The sequence below is a fragment of the Rhipicephalus microplus genome, chromosome 7 (assembly GCF_043290135.1).
Source record: "Rhipicephalus microplus isolate Deutch F79 chromosome 7, USDA_Rmic, whole genome shotgun sequence".
NCBI classification, from domain to species: Eukaryota; Metazoa; Arthropoda; class Arachnida; order Ixodida; family Ixodidae; genus Rhipicephalus; species Rhipicephalus microplus.
In genome coordinates this window covers 140,522,077-140,539,235 of record NC_134706.1, presented here as the reverse complement: position 1 = coordinate 140,539,235, position 17,159 = coordinate 140,522,077, and the positions used below count along the sequence as shown (strand labels likewise).

The following is a 17,159-nucleotide window of genomic DNA, read 5'->3' as shown; positions in this document are numbered from 1 at the left end:
GGACAAATGTTTGGGAAAGAACCGTGCCCACTCGGACACGGAATGTCCGGTTTGACAGGTAACTTTTGATTATGCGAAACATTCTTCTGCGCACGCCAAGGTGGGACAGGTCTCTTAGAATTCCAAAACGCCATGTTGTATCATAAGCCTTTTCGATATCGAGGAACACAGAGAGAAAATATTGTTTATGGACGAAGGCGTCTCTGATCTGTGCCTCGATACGAACAAGGTGGTCTGTCGTAGATCTACTCTCCCGAAACCCGCACTGAAATGGGTCGAGCAAATTGTTTGTTTCAAGAAAGTGTACAAGTCGGCAGTTTATCATTTTTTCGAAGACTTTGCACAAGCAGCTTGTAAGTGCAATAAGCCTATAACTCGAAGCTAAAGAAGGGTCCTTGCCCTCTTTCAAAATAAGAATAACAATAGCCTCTTTCCAGGAGGTAGGAATAGTGCCAGAAGACCAAATAGCATAGTACAAAGTAAGGTTTTTCGGGTTTCATTTGCTAGGTTTTTTAACATTTCATACATCACACGGTCAGAACCTGGGGCAGAAGTACTGCAGGAGTTTAGAGATGTTCGGAGCTCAGCTAGACCGAAAGCTTGGTTATATGCCTCATATCTAGTGGATTTGTGTTCGAGCTTCTGCTTTTCTATTCTTGTTCTGTATTTTTGGAAAGTGTCAGTATAGTGGGACAAGCTGGATACCTGTTCGAAGTGTGCACCGAGGAAGTTTGCCTGATCTTCCAAGGTATCACCCAGAGTGTTTACGAGTGGAAGTGTGTGTACTTGTTTTCCTGCTATCCTACCGACCATGTTCCAGACTTTAACCTCCTGTGTGTATGAATTAACCCCTGACAAAAACTTCCGCCAGCTTTCTCTTCTGGCCTGCCGACGCGTTCTCCTGCCTTGAGACTTTATTTTCTTGAAGGTTTCAAGATTTTCGGCTGTCGGTGAGTTCCGAAGCAGCCTCCAAGCTTTGTTTTGCTGTTTGCGCGCGTTTCGACATTCAGAGTTCCACCATGGCACACGTCGTTTTCCAGGGTGTCCATTTGTTTGTGGGATGCATTTTGTTGCAGCATCAATCAAAAATGCTGTGAAGTAGTTCACAGCAACATCAATGTTCAAAGTACAGATGTCATTCCAACCTAGACAAGCGATAGTATAAAACTGTTCCCAGTCGGCTCTGTTTATGAGCCACTTGGGAACACGTAGTGGACACTCAGTTACTGTCGTTGTGCTCAAAACTACGGGGAAGTGGTCACTTCCGTACAGATTACTCACGACTTTCCACTGGAGTAGAGGCACAAGAGATGGAGATACTATGCTCAGGTCTATGGAGGAGTAGGTGTTATTAGTGAGGTTATAATAAATTGGTTCTTTTCGATTTAGGAGACATGCGCTCCAAGAGATAAGGAACTGTTCGATCAGTCGACCACGCGCGTCATACCGAGAGTCACCCCATAGCCTGCTATGCGCATTAAAGTCTCCAAGGAGAACATAAGGCTCCGGAAGTTCATCAATTAGAGAGTGTAAATCGCGTTTTTGCAGCTGATAGCTAGGAGGAATGTAAATAGTGCAGATTGTGATCAGTTTATCAAAAAGAACCGCTCTAACCGCCACTGCCTCAAGGGATGTTTGGAGTTGTAAGTGTGTGCATGCTATTCCTTGATTCACTATGATAGCAACACCTCCGGATGATGTCATGGCATCAGCACGGTCTTTTCGGAAAATAACGTATTTACGAAGAAAATTTGTGTGTTTTAAATTAAGGTGTGTTTCTTGTACACACAGCACTTTTGGTGAGTGTTCATGTAAAAGTTCTTGGATGTTGTCAAGGTTTCTGAGAAGGCCCCTGACGTTCCGTTGTATAATTTGAGTGTTCATGGTGAATGTGAAATAGTGCTGTGTGTACGAAAAGCGAGTGGCTGTTTAGACAGGGAGTTTGAGTTCACTTAACAGGGCCATCACCAGGCCCTGTTATCTGCTTTTTTGTTTTCTTGACGTGCTCCAGGGAGCCACGCCGCTCTTTCGGCACCAAGGGTGCCAACGTATCCATTGCCTCCTCGGAGGCACTGGATGCCCGCACGTGCGGGCTGTTAATTCGAATTTCGGGCCTCGCCTGGTGAGGTGAAGCCTTGAGATCGGAGGACTCTGGAGTCTCCGGCCTCTGTTTGGGAGTAGGCGGTGTAGCCTGGGCTACAGCCGCCTTGGGGGCAGGTGCCACAACCACCGGCTCGGTATGCCCGGGCCGAAGGAGTGGCGAGGGCTGGTGCGGCGGTGCCCCCTCACGCGCCGCATCAGCGTATGTAGGTCCATAGAATGGAGCGACTCTTCGCCGTGCTTCCTCAAATGTAATGTTCTCCTTCACCTTCAACGTAATTATTTTTTTTTTCTGTTTTCCAGTATGTGCAGGAGCGTGAATATGCAGCATGGTTTCCTTCGCAGTTTACACAGTGTGGCGGTTGTTTGTAGTTCTCAGACACGTGGCCTAGGACTCCACATTGTGCACAAGTCTGGCGACCATGACAGGTTTTAGAGCCATGGCCATACCTCTGGCATTGGAAGCAACGACGAGGGTTTGGTATGTACGGCCTGATAGATGTCTTTGTGTACCCTGTTTGAATAGATTCCGGTAGTTTACTGGATGCAAATGTGACTATTAGGTGTTTCGTCGGTGTTTCCTTATTATCTCTTCTAATGATGATTCTCTGTACATTAGTGACAGTTTGGCTCTCCACCCCTCCAAAAGTTCAGTCTCAGTCAAGTCAAGTAAGTCCATGTCAGATACCACTCCGCGAGTTGTGTTCATTGATCTATGTGGTGTTATGGTTATTGGTATGCCACCGAAATCTGAAAGACGGTCTAGCTTTTAAAATTGTTCTTTGTCACGGATTTCGAGAAGAAGGTCTCCACTAGCCATTTTGGTTACCTTGTATCCTGTGCCAAGAGTTTCGGTAAGACATCTAGAAACCAGGAAAGGAGAGACGGTTCTGGCTTGCTTTTCAGTTTTTTCACAGTGGATAACATGATAGTGAGGATATGTTTCTTTGGGCTGGTTAAAAAAGTTTATATCATCGGTGCGTACCCGCTTTAAGCCGGTACGATCAGACAGTAGGGGGAATGCTCTATGCATGCCTGTCTTATTTTTTGTTCAGCAGCGTTGGCGGCCACCCACCACAGAGCCCAACGAGGTGACGCTGCAAGTTTGCGGATGCTGAAACCTGCAGACGCCAGCCGTACAACGCCACTATGACCCAATGCGCCTAGACTAAGGTAGGCTATTTGCACAGGGTTAACCCTAGCCACCAGGAAGTTTGGAAGTAAACGGAAGAGAGTAGAAGACAGGACAGATAAATAGTAAGAGATAAAGACGAAGATGTAGAGAGAGAGAGATAGGAAAAGGCGACTGCCGATTTCCCCTGGGTGGGTCAGCCCAGGGGTGCCGTCTACGTGAAGCCGGGGCCAAAGGGGTGTGTTGCCTCTGCCGGGGGGCCTTAACGGTCCAATCACCCAGCGTCGGCTCAACCGCCAGGATCCCCTTTTCCCCGGACACGGCAAAGCGACGCACGGCTAGGCGTGGGAGGGAGTAGAAACTCCCCCGTTAGCTCGGGTCCGTGGTGTCGCTACACACCAAACGCCTACTTGCGCAGGCACCCCTGCGGGGATGAGTGTCACAAGCCTTTCGAGAACGTCGCAATATACGCGCACTTTGTGGTCGAACAAAGAGATCTTTACAGTAATTGACCCCTGGCAGGAGCGACTGGAACAGACTTAAGGCATCAGAAGTGAAACACTGGCGCGTACAACGAGATTGACCTTCGCTGCGACTACACGTCTATGGACGGGGGCCATTAGAAATAAAAGCGAAGGTTAAGAATCTCACACAGCAATACAGGTAAGTGCAAGAAAAATTTTATGGAATGATGGATTTATGAAATTGCTATTGTAGTGGCACTCAAAGTTTTTGACGTACTAGCAGTTTTTGCACAAATAACTTTGCTGATAAAGGGCTCTATAGATATATTGTACGCCGAGTTTTGTCAGTGGCATGTTTTACGGCACGCAAATGCCACCTGGGGCATTTCATCTGACCCAAGCTTGAACAGTATTAGCTTGGGCCGTGTGGCAGCGGTCATAAAGTTGATTGCGATCAAGAAAACTGATCCGTATCGCCCTGATCGCTATTAAAAGTGCCCATGTGTCACCGGTATAAGAAACCAAAAAAAAAGGAATGTATAAGGCATGTATAAGATGGATGTGAAGGGCATGAAATAAACAGTTGGAAGTTTAGGGCCTCTTTTCTTGACGTTGGTGTCGTCTGTTCCTTTTTTGCATTTCTTTGGTGCCGCACTAATACAGGCTAAGTTCATGGATAACCAACTCACCCTAGTCACAACACTTTTGAATGCATTTGTGACAAGCCTAATCTGCACTTGAGGCTAATAAAATCAGAAATAAGCAAGCTAGGGCTTCATTAGCTTCAGCTTGTCACTGCTTTTTACAATGTAGCAACTGACCATCAGAGATTCAGCCATTGCATACCGTATCTGAAGACCAGAAGCATCGTGGCAGATGCAATGTTGAAGCCATTGCAAAGTTAAACTGAATCTCATCAAGTGCATTTACGGAATAACATGACAGTGGCTAATCACCGTAATTTTTACACGATAAGTTCTATTTCTAATTCTTTATAGTTGCTCCACAGTCCAAGTTATGGCATTGAGAGTACACATTTAGCAATCAAATGTGTTCTGGTGAATGCAGTAAGTAGCAAATGACATCAAGTTTGCCCATATGGCACTGTGAAAATGGTATCAAGCCTTGATGAATTAAGAAGTTCACACCATTTGCAGGGCCTACGGGGTACATGTACATTACAATACTAGCAGCAAAACAAGCTGTTTGCATAAGTGGACAGGGTTGCACACAGCATGAGAAGATACCATGAGTGGTGTGCAGTCATTTCTTCTCTTTCCTATCAATCTAAGGCTCCTATCTATTTGAGGCTGACTGAATGGTCAGCGACCTGCGATCCACAGGACCCCATTTCGCGACTCCTGGCACGATGTTGAAACCCTCTCCCCCTCCCTTGATCACTTTTCATTTGAACGTCGACGTGGCACCGTTGACCGAAAATTGGGTTTTTGCTTGCAACCTATGTTTACTGCAACCTTCTTGAGGCACGCTGAAAATAAACGTGACATCGATCCACTTTTTTTTTTACACAATTGTCGATTTGCCGTATTTTTTTTTCGGTCTGCAAAGCCCCTTCATTACTTCACTCTAGATTTGCGGTCCAGCCCCTGCAGTGTCAAATTAATTCAACTTGGCCCTTAGCTTCAAAAAGTTGCTGACCCCTCGACAGCAAGAAAAAGCCAGACCTGCAATAAAATCACATTAACCTACTTATTTAGGTCTTTCTGTGACATCAAAACAGCATCTGTTATACATAGACTGCACGTTAAGATACACTCACTGAGTTTAAGGCAACTGTGATGTCACCATGGTTTTAGTAATTGTTGCGCTATGAACACTGAATACAAATTAGCAACTAGGTGTTTTCCTTAAAACATGTCATAGCTGTATCATACAAGTGAATTACTAATCACAAATTCCTAAACTGTATAACAATGGTATTGACAAGTAAATTTACATTGCATTTTGCCACTCATTGATCAAAATACAATCAATATCTTCAATAGGCATACCTCTAAGGCTTCCAAGAGTTGGCTGCTGTCGGTGTTGATGCTACCACACTGCAGTCCCAAATCCTATAAAATAAAGATGAGGCAAATGAAACTTACGCGTCCTGTCTCCATTCAGTTAATAGCTGAAAACAATAACTTTTTGCATGACACACTTACCCACAATATAAATTCACAGTGTGCTACTGTGACATTCTTCGTAAAAGGTAAGAGAGCGTTCGTGGTCTGTGATTATATAAGCAAAGTATCATTTCATCAAGACACCCTCAGCATTCAAGACGCCCTCTGTCATGCTCTGCCTATGAGACAAGTGCAATAATATGTACATACCAATCATACCACTGAACCTCATGACCATGACCACTGAAGGTTATCAGAGAGATACCGTGTTTACTCGATTCTACCACGCCCTCGATTGTAACGCGCACCCGATTTCCACGACAAAAAAAAGGTAAGACATCGATTGCAACGCGCACCCATTTTTCTCCCTGACCCGCACGATCACACCATTCGAAGAATTAACTCTTTTCGGAAGCGTCTTCCATTTAATTAAAAGGTACGGGGGAAGCGTGTGCCCATCTGACGTGTAACAGATAATTGCCTTCACTGTAGTTTTACCGTGGACTGATGTCAGCACACGAACTTGCTTCGCTCCCTTCTTCTCAACGGTTGTGGTGCCAGGCATGTCGATGTAAAGAGGCGTCTGATCGGCATTTCCGATTTGCCCAAGCAGGTAGCCGTTTTGCCGCAAGTTTAGGACGAACCTTTGAAAACTGTGAAGCTTTTCATCGTACTCCTCCGCAAAACTTTTCACATATGCCCGTTCACCTTCGGAGGGAAAAGCCTTTCCTCTTCATAAAGTTAGTTAGCCAGCACCTGCTCGCTTTAAACTGGCTTCGCATTAGCCCTTTTTCTAAGGCTAACTGCATAGCCCACACTTGGAACAGTTTTGTCGTCACGGGCCTCTGTGCCGCTTGCAGCTCAAGCACATACTCGCCGAGCAGCTCTTCAATTTGCGAAAACCGACCCTGCTGTGGCCCATTGAAGCTTTTGCGTGAAGCTTTGCTGTCGACAATCTTCTGCTTTTGTTTCCGCCAGTCCTGCACGCACGTTTCAGGAACTCCGAACGACCGCAATGCGGCTTGATTTCCGTCCGTTTCTGCACACGCGATGACTTTTCTTTTAAAAGCGGCATCGTGGTGCACTCGAATCTTTGGAGTCGGCCCTTCCATGCCGTCGATGCAAATGCACTACAAGATGACGAACTCCTCAGCACACGTACGAAGTGCCGCACATGGGAAACACATAGGCAGAAATGGCCAATGCGCCATGCCGACGCACGTAGTGGGCGGCCATTTTGAAAATGCCGACGGCAATAGAATAACCGCATTCATTTTTTTTCGTACTCGATTCTAACGCGCATGCGATTTATGAACTCGCTTAACCGTAAAAAGGGTGTGCGTTAGATTCCAGTAATTACGGTAAGTTGCCACTACTTTAAAAAAATGACCAAATTGCGCTTTCTATATAAGGTCATACAAGTGGTGAATTGCTTTTACAGTACACTCTGTACAACACAGAAAAATTATGTTTACTACTTTCACAATTTCTGTCCAAGGAATCAGTATTTGCAAAAACCAAAAGTCAGAGTGACCCAACCGGATGTACTATAGACATTCCAGAACCACCGGAAACATTACGAAACAGAGCTGAAAGCCTATGCCTGAAAGGTTTTTTTTTTTCATCTGTTGCAAACAAACTTTCATGCACGAAGTATTGCCTAATGATAGCATAAACATAACCGATTGTGACACATCAATTTTGTTTTCACGTTCAGGTACATACGAAGTATTGTGCCCCATTTCATTGTCAAAGATTGTTGAACAAGCACAAAGTTCATGAAGGATCGTGGAAAAAGGGAAAAAGTGTTGCGTAAAAATGAAACCTTTGAATTGTAGCGATGCTTGACTTTTCCAAACAGCTCCTGTTGCAACTGATGCACGTGTACTTCCCACAGTGAGCCAACGGCATCCATTTTCTGAATGGACAACAGCAAACAAGCAAACTGTAATCAGTTATGGGCACATGATAGCCCTTCGCTATAGAAACAAGCACAGTTTGCTATAAGCATAGAATGAAAAGATGCACTTGTCAATTCTTGATTTTAATGCCAGCTGTGTGATCTGCTTAAAAGTAAATTACAGGAAAATACTCACCTCATCTTTGATATCCTTGCGGCTTCCTGGAAACCGGCACCTCTCGAGAACATAGGTAAGATAAAGGAGCTCATCGGAAGGCTGAAAGGCCACAACACTGGCATTCAAGCTTTGACAGGTACAAAGCACTGCACAACAATCCAGAATTCAATAATAAAAGCTGTCATATCCTCGGCCACATAGCCTGTGAGAAAGAAGGTTCTTATTGTAATTATACAAATGCAACTTTTTTTTATGAACACAAGTTGGCTATGTATGGCAAATTTTAAAATGTGTCATATTTTGCCCCTTACTGTTGCGATGCAGCTCATAACATTAACTGAAGACAGTTTGTTTGCTTGCAGTCTCTTTTCACTCCTTTTCAACACTGTAATACAGGACACAAACCTATTTTCAATACTCACTTCATCATCCCATACTACAGTAAGCATGCGTAAACATGCAGAAAAATCTTTGAACAGACACACACACACGTACACACGAAGAAATGATTAGACTGAAGCAGTCTTGTGGCAGGAATGCAGTCATTATCATAGCGAGCTACGTGCACAGTCAGCAAAAATCACAGCTAAAGGTACAGCAAACTCTCAATGTACTATGCAAGAACAGTGTGACAAAAACATAAACACTAGACAGCATAAATAACACAAATACAAAAACATAAACAAAACACAAAACCATAAACACTAGAAAAAAGCTAAGCATGTCCCCAGCAGCCATCGAATAAAACAAGAAAAAAAGTCGAGCTGATTATGAATGCAACCTCTAAAGTAAATCAACGTGCACATTAGAATATTACTGTCACACGCCCGTGTCAATATACCCAGTTCGTGTACCCTGCATATATAACTCCACTCACAGTGCCATTAGAGAGTTTTAGCGAGTTACGGAAGTACGGTACGCACATATGCCACCATATGACGGTACCATTTCTACTTTCCTGGTCATTGATATTATGCTGGTGAAGGCACCCCTATACCATAAAAGCTTTTTCAAAAAGTACTGTGGGGTGGGGTCGTCTCACTTCATTGCTGCCTGTCAACCTAAGCATTGTTGATGAGACACATGTCATTAGGGCAACTCACTGTCACTGGAACGAGCCCAAAAGCAAACCGAGCAAGAAGGAGGAATGCCCTACAGTGTTTGCATACCATATTTCTACAACTTGCTAAAGCTCTCTTTTATGCAAGCTTTACCTGCATCATTGAGAAGTATAATTCTACATTGTCAATGAAGCAGCCCAAGTTTCATCATCTGATAAGTACAGTGAAACCCCAATTATATGACATTCAAGGGGCCACAAAAAACCGCCGTATGGTCCGGGTGACATACAATAAAAAAACTAACATTATCAGCCATGCCCAAAATAATGGGTACAGACTACCTGAATAAGCCCATGGCACGACCTTGAGCCTCTGCAAGGAAAATAAATTAAATTATTCTAGCCAGTGGCAACTAATATGGCAGCATTACTTAGTTGGAGGAGGTGCAAGTGAATTTTTATTCTCAACTCAAAAATTGAATCCAACGTGCAACTTTCTACCAATAAACAGACCAAAGATTGCCAGCGTGTGCAAACAAAATTTAAATCGTGTTGCCAACAGCCTCACGTAAGAGTCAGACACAGTGTCATCGCTATCACATAATGGCAACAGACCACGAGTTTGCGTAGAACGCTTTCGTGCGCGACTGAGCTGTGCGCATTGTAATTTGTTGGCTTGTGAATTGCAACTAGTACTGATGTCCCGCTGTTATTATGAACGTTGAAATCAAGTGAAAGTAATTTTGCATGATGAAAACAGCTGCATCGCACCCTTATGCATGCGCAAGCCTGTGACTGCGAGTGTGACCAAAGAAGGAGATCAGTTGTATGTCGGCCTGGAAAAAAATTCCACGAACTGAAAATGTGAAAATATCAGCTTATTGGCCAGCTGAAGCTACTCTGTGTGGATAGAGCTCGACTAGGTAACAAACCCATATACCTACACATGCGATCGTGGCATAAATAGAATCGCACGAACTTCCAAAAAAATTTAATTTTACTTTTTAAGAAGACATCCTGTCTCTCTACTTTTCTAATCGTGAAGATAAGGGAATGAACGCAAGTTCATGTTTCGCCCTCATGAATATTTAAACATTTGATTCGAGTAAAGGGGGTTATTTCTTTCGAACGTAATCTCAAAGTCATCGTAAGATGCAGGATTGGCATAAAACTGCATCGTATAACCAAGGTTTTTAACCATACATTACTTCCATGGGGATTTTGAGGGGACCAAACTGTTCGTCGTAGAATGCGGATCATCGCGAAAACAAAGGACGTATTATCGAAGTTCAACAGTACTGGTGCGAGAATAAAGGTGCACCAGAGTTAACATGGTGTCGTACATGACATATATGTGCCAAGGCAGCTCTCTACACATTGTGTGGCAGCTATACTCTGCTAATACTTATCTTGACGTTCGAGCTTCCCCACATTCGAGTCTCTTCACAAGTAGCATAGCAACTTGTGGTCGCCTTCAGTTTTGCTCGCTCGCATCGTTAGCGCGTTCAGAAAATTCTATATATTATAGTATACTAAAATGTGAATGGAAGAGACACTGCAATGGTTCGGTGTACATTTTAGTGCCATATGTGACAAGCATGTTCTTCTTAGAGTACTAAACAGCACATTCGAGGCCGTACACTGAGCTACTACATCATGGATGCCATGTATACTTCAGAAAACGGGTGTGTCGAGGAGGTGGCACTGTCTAAAAAAATTAAATAAATAAGGAAGGCGTTTTTGCAAAGCAAACAGTAACTGTATTTTATCTACGACTTCCCGTAACTGTTTGACTCTCATAAGAAGTAAAGCAGCATTCATTTCTGCAAAGCAAAATGAGCAAATTATAGGTTAAGTACTTGCCAATTACAAATAGAAAATTATACGTTAACTTAAGTACTATTTTTTCGTGCGACAGAAGGCATGCACTTTGGTTCTGTAACTTTCACAGTGCTGTCAAGCAAAGTTCTTGCCGAGTATAATGCAGCAGATCTTCATTAAAGGTTACCTGGAGGGACCGAAAAAACATGTTCCGCTTAAGAGGCATTCTATCTACTGAGAGATGAATATCAGTGTTGAATCAAAATATGAAACGAATCATATTAGAAGCAGTTGTATAAGTTCACGAAATGTGGCATGCCTCTAAACAAACTTTCTTTTGCTCTCCTCCCGTTGTGTTAAAACTATCATTCACAAAGAGGCGATATTTTCTTAGTCAGCTTGGTTTGTTTGCTACAACTTTTGAACAGAAAACTGCATAGAGAAGACCTTTTCCTTGTCTCAGCACTGTTACAACATGAACAGCATTCGTACAGATACAGGAGAGTTTTTCAATTGCTGCTAGGAGGGAAACAGGTCATAGAGTTTCCTAAATATACAATAAAGCGAACTCTGGCGCTAGTGTCTATGGGAGCTGCAATGCACGGCGCTTCACCGAGCATTGCAATGATAGGTAGTACGTACGCAGATTTGTCTAATCTTCGTACTTCTGGCTCTGTGTATATTCGTGTGGCTTGGAGCTGTTTTCTCACGAAGCAAAAATCAGCAAGAGTTCAGCAGCTGCGCTTCACCACCTCATTCTCTTATGCTTAACATTTAAAATCGGGTCACGAAGTTCGAAAGGGTTCATTCCTTCTTTCGAAACGAAACCGAAACACAGCAATGAACAAAGCCACAAGTACGATTCCCTGCCCGCATGTACAAAGAGTAGGCAAATCCGTGTACTACCCATCATTCCTATGGTCGCTGAACGATCGCAGCACCAGAGTCCCCTCTAGTTAATTTTAGCAAACTCTATGGAAAAAGGTACTTGAGTTTTGGAGTAGTCACAGAGGCTGGCAAGAGCGCCTTTGGTAGCAGGCTTGGAGCATCCAAAAAAAGAGATTTTAAAATGAGCTTGTAGCAGCCAGAATAGCCTTTTCGATCACGTTTGGAACTGGGAAAACAATCAGAAAAAATGTAGCCCCGTTACACAGCACTTGTTAAGCAACACTTGCCCATTGCTACATTTTTTAAGCACTAAGCTTAATTGTGCAACAGCCCTATTATTGAAATTGACACTGCAAGGATAGTGTAAGGCAGTTTTGATATTATAAATGAAAGACAGCTATAGAGGTCTTTTGCTATTTCCGTCAAATCACGTATAATGTGCAAATTGCACCGTATGTTCGACCCGCAGGGAAGCACATATCAAAAGAACTGGTTTATCTCAGTCTTTCAGAGGACTCATGCCCATAGCCAGAAATATTTTGGGGAGGAGGGGGTCGTTTTTTTGAAGCTCTTGAAAAACTTATTTTCATTATTTTTCCTCAGTGAAACACCCCGCCCCCACCCCCCACTCCAAATTTTGGGGAGGGGGCAGGCGCCTAGGCACCCCTCAATTGGCTATGGGTTTGGCTCATGTGATAACATCACTCCGTTTGGGAGGCCTGTCATCGGAGCACAGAGGAAACATTTTAGCCTTTAATAAGGCGAAAAAGACATGAGAGAGGGGTTCGCTCAAGCAGCAACTGTGAACTTAACATCTAAGGGGGCGGTCGCGATCGCTGGCGCGCACGCTTGCTCGGCAACCAGCCGCGGGCGGCTTGCACACACTTCGCGAAGAGACTGCGAAAAGCGTTACTCTCCCTAGAGTGGGTGTATTCTCTTACTTTAGTATCTTGTAGATCTAGATCGAAACTAAAAGAGTTAGCTGCTAGCATCACTTCGTATAACATTTCAATTTGTTTCATTTTCAATCATTGCTTCGCCCTTGTGGTGAAACTGCGACTTTTTAGCTTTGTACAGTCGCCCCTTTTTTTTTTTAATAGAATACGCGAGCGTGAACAAGCGAGCGGATAAGCACCATATAACCGAGCAAAGTGGTGACATGAATGATAATATACACACTCGCGCTCAAGGGCTGTCCTCTCTGCACCTGTCTTTGCTAGGCTGTTTTGGGAACCGCCTCGATTTATTCTGAGCACCATTACCGTCATCCTTTTTTCTTTTTCTGTAAGCTGCAATCAAGTTATAAGAAATTAGTTTCACTGAATGTGATAACAACAAATTGTATGGTTACACGAGATCAGGCTGCCAGTCAAGTTCTTTGCATCCAATACTATCATGTAACTCTAATAAAAAGCCGATGTAAGAGAATACGGCCGCGCCAGCAGCTTAAGGGAGACATGTCCTTTTCACACAGTTTCTTAGGGCTGAGAGCGCAGCACGTAGAAGGGTTCAGGAGCCATTTGCGCTGATGTCAGTCGAGATAGCACGCACGTCAGCGCTTGCGACCGCGTGCTTGGAATCGAACTTCACAGCTCGAGCGATTACAGCCTTGACGAAACTGAAACTATTACTGTTTTGATGAAACACAGTGTTTTAACCACATTTTCAAGCACAGGGCTTGATGGCTGTCACACCTTGTAGTGGGTGCGACTAAATGTGGGTGCTGCGGCACAGTACAGCACTGATAAACGAGTTTGGCGCAACAGGAGTTGTTCACCGCAGGATGGCGCAGGTAAACAGGTTTGGCGCACAAAGGCACAGGTGGCGCCGCTGTTCCACCCTTGTGCTTCGCGACTCTTAAAAACACTGCATGCAGTCACAAGTGAGAAAATATCGACCATTGCTGTCATTAGAAAGTTTTACTTTAACCTAGAGGTGCACAAGCTTGAAGGCGGGTGAGATAGGGGAGCGAGAGAGCGAGCTTCTATCTGAACACAGCGAGGTGAACATTCAGCTTTGCGCGCTAGCACACACTATTCAAACAGGCTTTCCTAATGTCAAAAGTCTGAACAGTCACCTTTCTCTGCATCGCCTTGGAAACCGCGGACCTTGTGAGTGACGTCGCAGTGCCCTCCGAGGCCAAAAGAAGCAGCAAGGTTACGGCATCACCAGACTGCAGAAGGACAGGACCATGTGAGTACAATTGAAAAAAAGGGCAACAGCGCCAACGTGTGGCCTTGTGCTGGGGAGGAAAAGGCCACAGACACGAGGCCTTCACATGCATGAACTACGACAAGCAGATGAAGGTGAAAGAACATCTATTCACTGTGTTCCACTCTGAAAGCACCGACACAAGTACAGATCCGCAGCTCCTAGATATTTTTCGTTTTCTGAGATACTGGAAATATGACAGGCGCTGACACTTTGCTAATCAAACAGTAGGCTGGATTCCGTGGCTTTTAGATTCGTAAATCTCAAACACCATTTCACATCATGAGAAGTTCCAATATCTTGTTCCTTTCCATTAAGGGTATATCAGTATAGCTTAACTGGGTCTGTCTTCACACAGAAAATCAGTTGGGGCCTTATTGAAATTTTTGAGTGGTAGTGGTTCATTGAATAGGCTATACTAGCATCTCCGCTCCTGTTCCCCGAATGTCTTTTGCTTTCCCCTTTTCTTTCCTCCTCCCCTTAAAACAGGGTAGCAAAGCAGATGCTACAATCCTGGTTCAACTCCATGCCTTTCTCTCATTGTATTCTCTCACTCTCTTCTTCAGTCCAAGTGGGTACAGTGAGGGAGGGAGGGGGTAGGCGGCTTAGTAATGTCTAGATTTTCTTCATTTAACCATATGGTGTAGTAGCGCAAATTCGACGGGGACGAAGAGGACAAGAAAACACGACACTCGCTACACTCGCAACTAATTTTTATTTCAGAAGCAGCACTTCATATATAACCCATAACCCTAGCGACACAGAAAAGAACTACGAACACTGAATCATTGCCAACAGAAGCTTTTGCGCAGACTCAAGCGATAGTACACGGCAGTTAAGCTTAGACACTTTTAGATGACATAACTAAAAACAGCCCAGGGTAACATCAAATCAATAAAAACAAATAAATTTTGCGGGAATTCACACGTGTTTGAAACAAAATTTTGAAACGACAAGAAGGAGAGTAGGACACATGCAAACACTGATCTCAATTAAGTCCTTCGAGGTAGCTGGCTTCTCGGTTACTTAACGAAACCGATGACTGACTAATGCATCCTTCTTTTCTTTTTTTAATGTGAAAGGCTTCGACAATTTCTCCGGTTAGTTGGTTTGCATGACGGAAGACTACGGTTGTGTCACTGTACAGTGGTGAGCAGCCACACTGGCATGCAAACCAACTAACCAGAGAAATTGTCGAAGCCTTTCACATTAAAAAAAGAAAAGAAGGATGCATTAGTCAGTCATCGGTTTCGTTAAGTAACCGAGAAGCCAGCTACCTCGAAGGACTTAATTGAGATCAGTGTTTGCATGTGTCATACTCTCCTTCTTGTCGTTTCAAAATTTTGTTTCAAACACGTGTGAATTCCCGCAAAATTTTTTTGTTTTAATTGATTTGATGTTACCCAGGGCTGTTTTTAGTTATGTCATCTAAAAGTGTCTAAGCTTAACTGCCGTGTACTATCGCTTGAGTCTGCGCAAAAGCTTCTGTTGGCAATGATTCAGTGTTCGTAGTTCTTTTCTGTGTCGCTAGGATTATGGGTTATATATGAAGTGCTGCTTCTGAAATGAAAATTAGTTGCGAGTGTAGCGAGTGTCGTGTTTTCTTGTCCTCTTCGTCCCTGTCGAATTTGTGCTACTACACCATATGGTTAAATGATGTCTCGCCAACTAGCCCAGCTCTCAACCCTACTGATCTAGATTTTCTCCATGCATCACAGATTTCGCACAAGATGCGGGACAACCATTTGATTTGCCCATATGACAGCAGTTGCTAGAATCAAGTGCACGCTGGCATAAAATAACTTGAACAAAAACAAAATATTACAACTTGCTTCAATTCCTATTGAACAGCTGCATCAAACAGCTGAACACCAGACACTTTGCAACATATGCCAGTATCTATCACACTTCCAGTTAACAGCTGCTTCATTGAAGTGTTCTTACAATGAGGCCTGTAGTACGAGAACAGTATTGCCAGACAATCATTTTCGGTTGGCTTGAGCAAACTTTCGAGAACTTAGAATATTGGAATGAATGGTACACTATATGAATTCGCTTCAACACGAATTCGCAACTTCCTAAATTTTTAAGTATTTAAATCGAATGGTTAGATGTGTTTTACCACGTGACGCATGACCCAGCTAAAAAGGTAATTTTGCTGCAGCACTGCGCCACTATGTTGTAATAATACCCCTGCATCATAAAAATCCACGTTTCTGTGAAGCCATACTTCGAGGTTTAGAGTATGTACATGTTATTAGCACCTCGATCCCATTACTTCTTTTATTTTAAATTCACAACCACATTATGCGGGCTTATACAAGCTTACCAAATTTCTAATAGGTAGTAAGAAATTGTTTACATATTTAAAGATGCTCGCACCTTGGGTTCCTAGGAACTAATGTTGAACGATTCTGTAGCAAAGAACAGGTAGGCAAAATATGGCGAGAGGGGAAGGAGGGGTGTTTGCTCAGGCATTGGCACATGTTTCAAATCTCCTAAAAAATGGAAGAAGACGCCTCTTGCTCGCATCAGGGTACTCGCTCGCGATCTTACGATATTGCGTTAACGTTTGTCGCTTCTATTATACGGACACTGTTCACTACAAATAAGGAGGAGGAATAAATGAGGAAGGACAGGGAGGTTAGCCAGTCACTACAAATAAAGTTCAACTGTGGGTTATGACACTGCGCCACCTGTTTTTTTTTTTTCTATTATTTGCTGCCACAAAGTATGCTCACTAAGACCAGCAAGTTGTAAGCAGCATACCAGAGATGTGTCAAGAAGCTTTAGTAGAGACCTGCAGAGCAGCACCAAATTGCAGCTGCTGCCAAACAAGTGGTGTACTGCAACCATCCACTGCATGATGTCCCTCTATATGCAAAAAAGGAAAGAAATGAAGTAAACCAATTAAACTTCATTAGGTCACGGTGTCATGGTCTATAAGTGATCTGTATATGAGGCACACCCTAGTGGGGGAGTCCAAGTTAATATTGTCAAGAAGAGCTTTCACCGTGCACAAACACCTTCACACAAAAATGTTTTCAGTGGATAGCACTAAAACAAGCTGCCCATTAAATGTCGCAAATTATGAAGCAATGAATCATTGTATCAAGTTATTTCAGCCAAATGAAAAAAAAAAAAAGAGTGACTCTTCAACAAGTTAAGAGAGATGTGAATTTGAAACTAAAACAAGAACTTGTTTTATAATGAATCCTTGGTCAAGAGTTCTGCTCAACGAAGCGGCCATATAAAAATGCAGGAAATTACACACCT

The 17,159-nt window shown here is 43.4% G+C and overlaps 1 protein-coding gene across 2 annotated transcripts in view; it reads right to left on the bottom strand.

The window, feature by feature from the left end:
• LOC119179480 (uncharacterized) overlaps window positions 1-17,159 on the bottom strand; it is a 53,118-nt gene that overhangs the window by 22,200 nt on the left and 13,759 nt on the right. For both annotated transcript variants that reach the window (XM_075869800.1, XM_075869799.1), the window contains exons 4-8: window positions 16,653-16,757; window positions 13,750-13,845; window positions 7,922-8,002; window positions 7,651-7,743; window positions 5,709-5,771 (exon numbers count right to left, since the gene is read on the bottom strand). In XM_075869800.1, coding sequence (XP_075725915.1) covers window positions 5,709-5,771; window positions 7,651-7,743; window positions 7,922-8,002; window positions 13,750-13,845; window positions 16,653-16,757 — 438 coding nt within the window. The remainder of the gene's footprint in view (window positions 1-5,708; window positions 5,772-7,650; window positions 7,744-7,921; window positions 8,003-13,749; window positions 13,846-16,652; window positions 16,758-17,159) is intronic.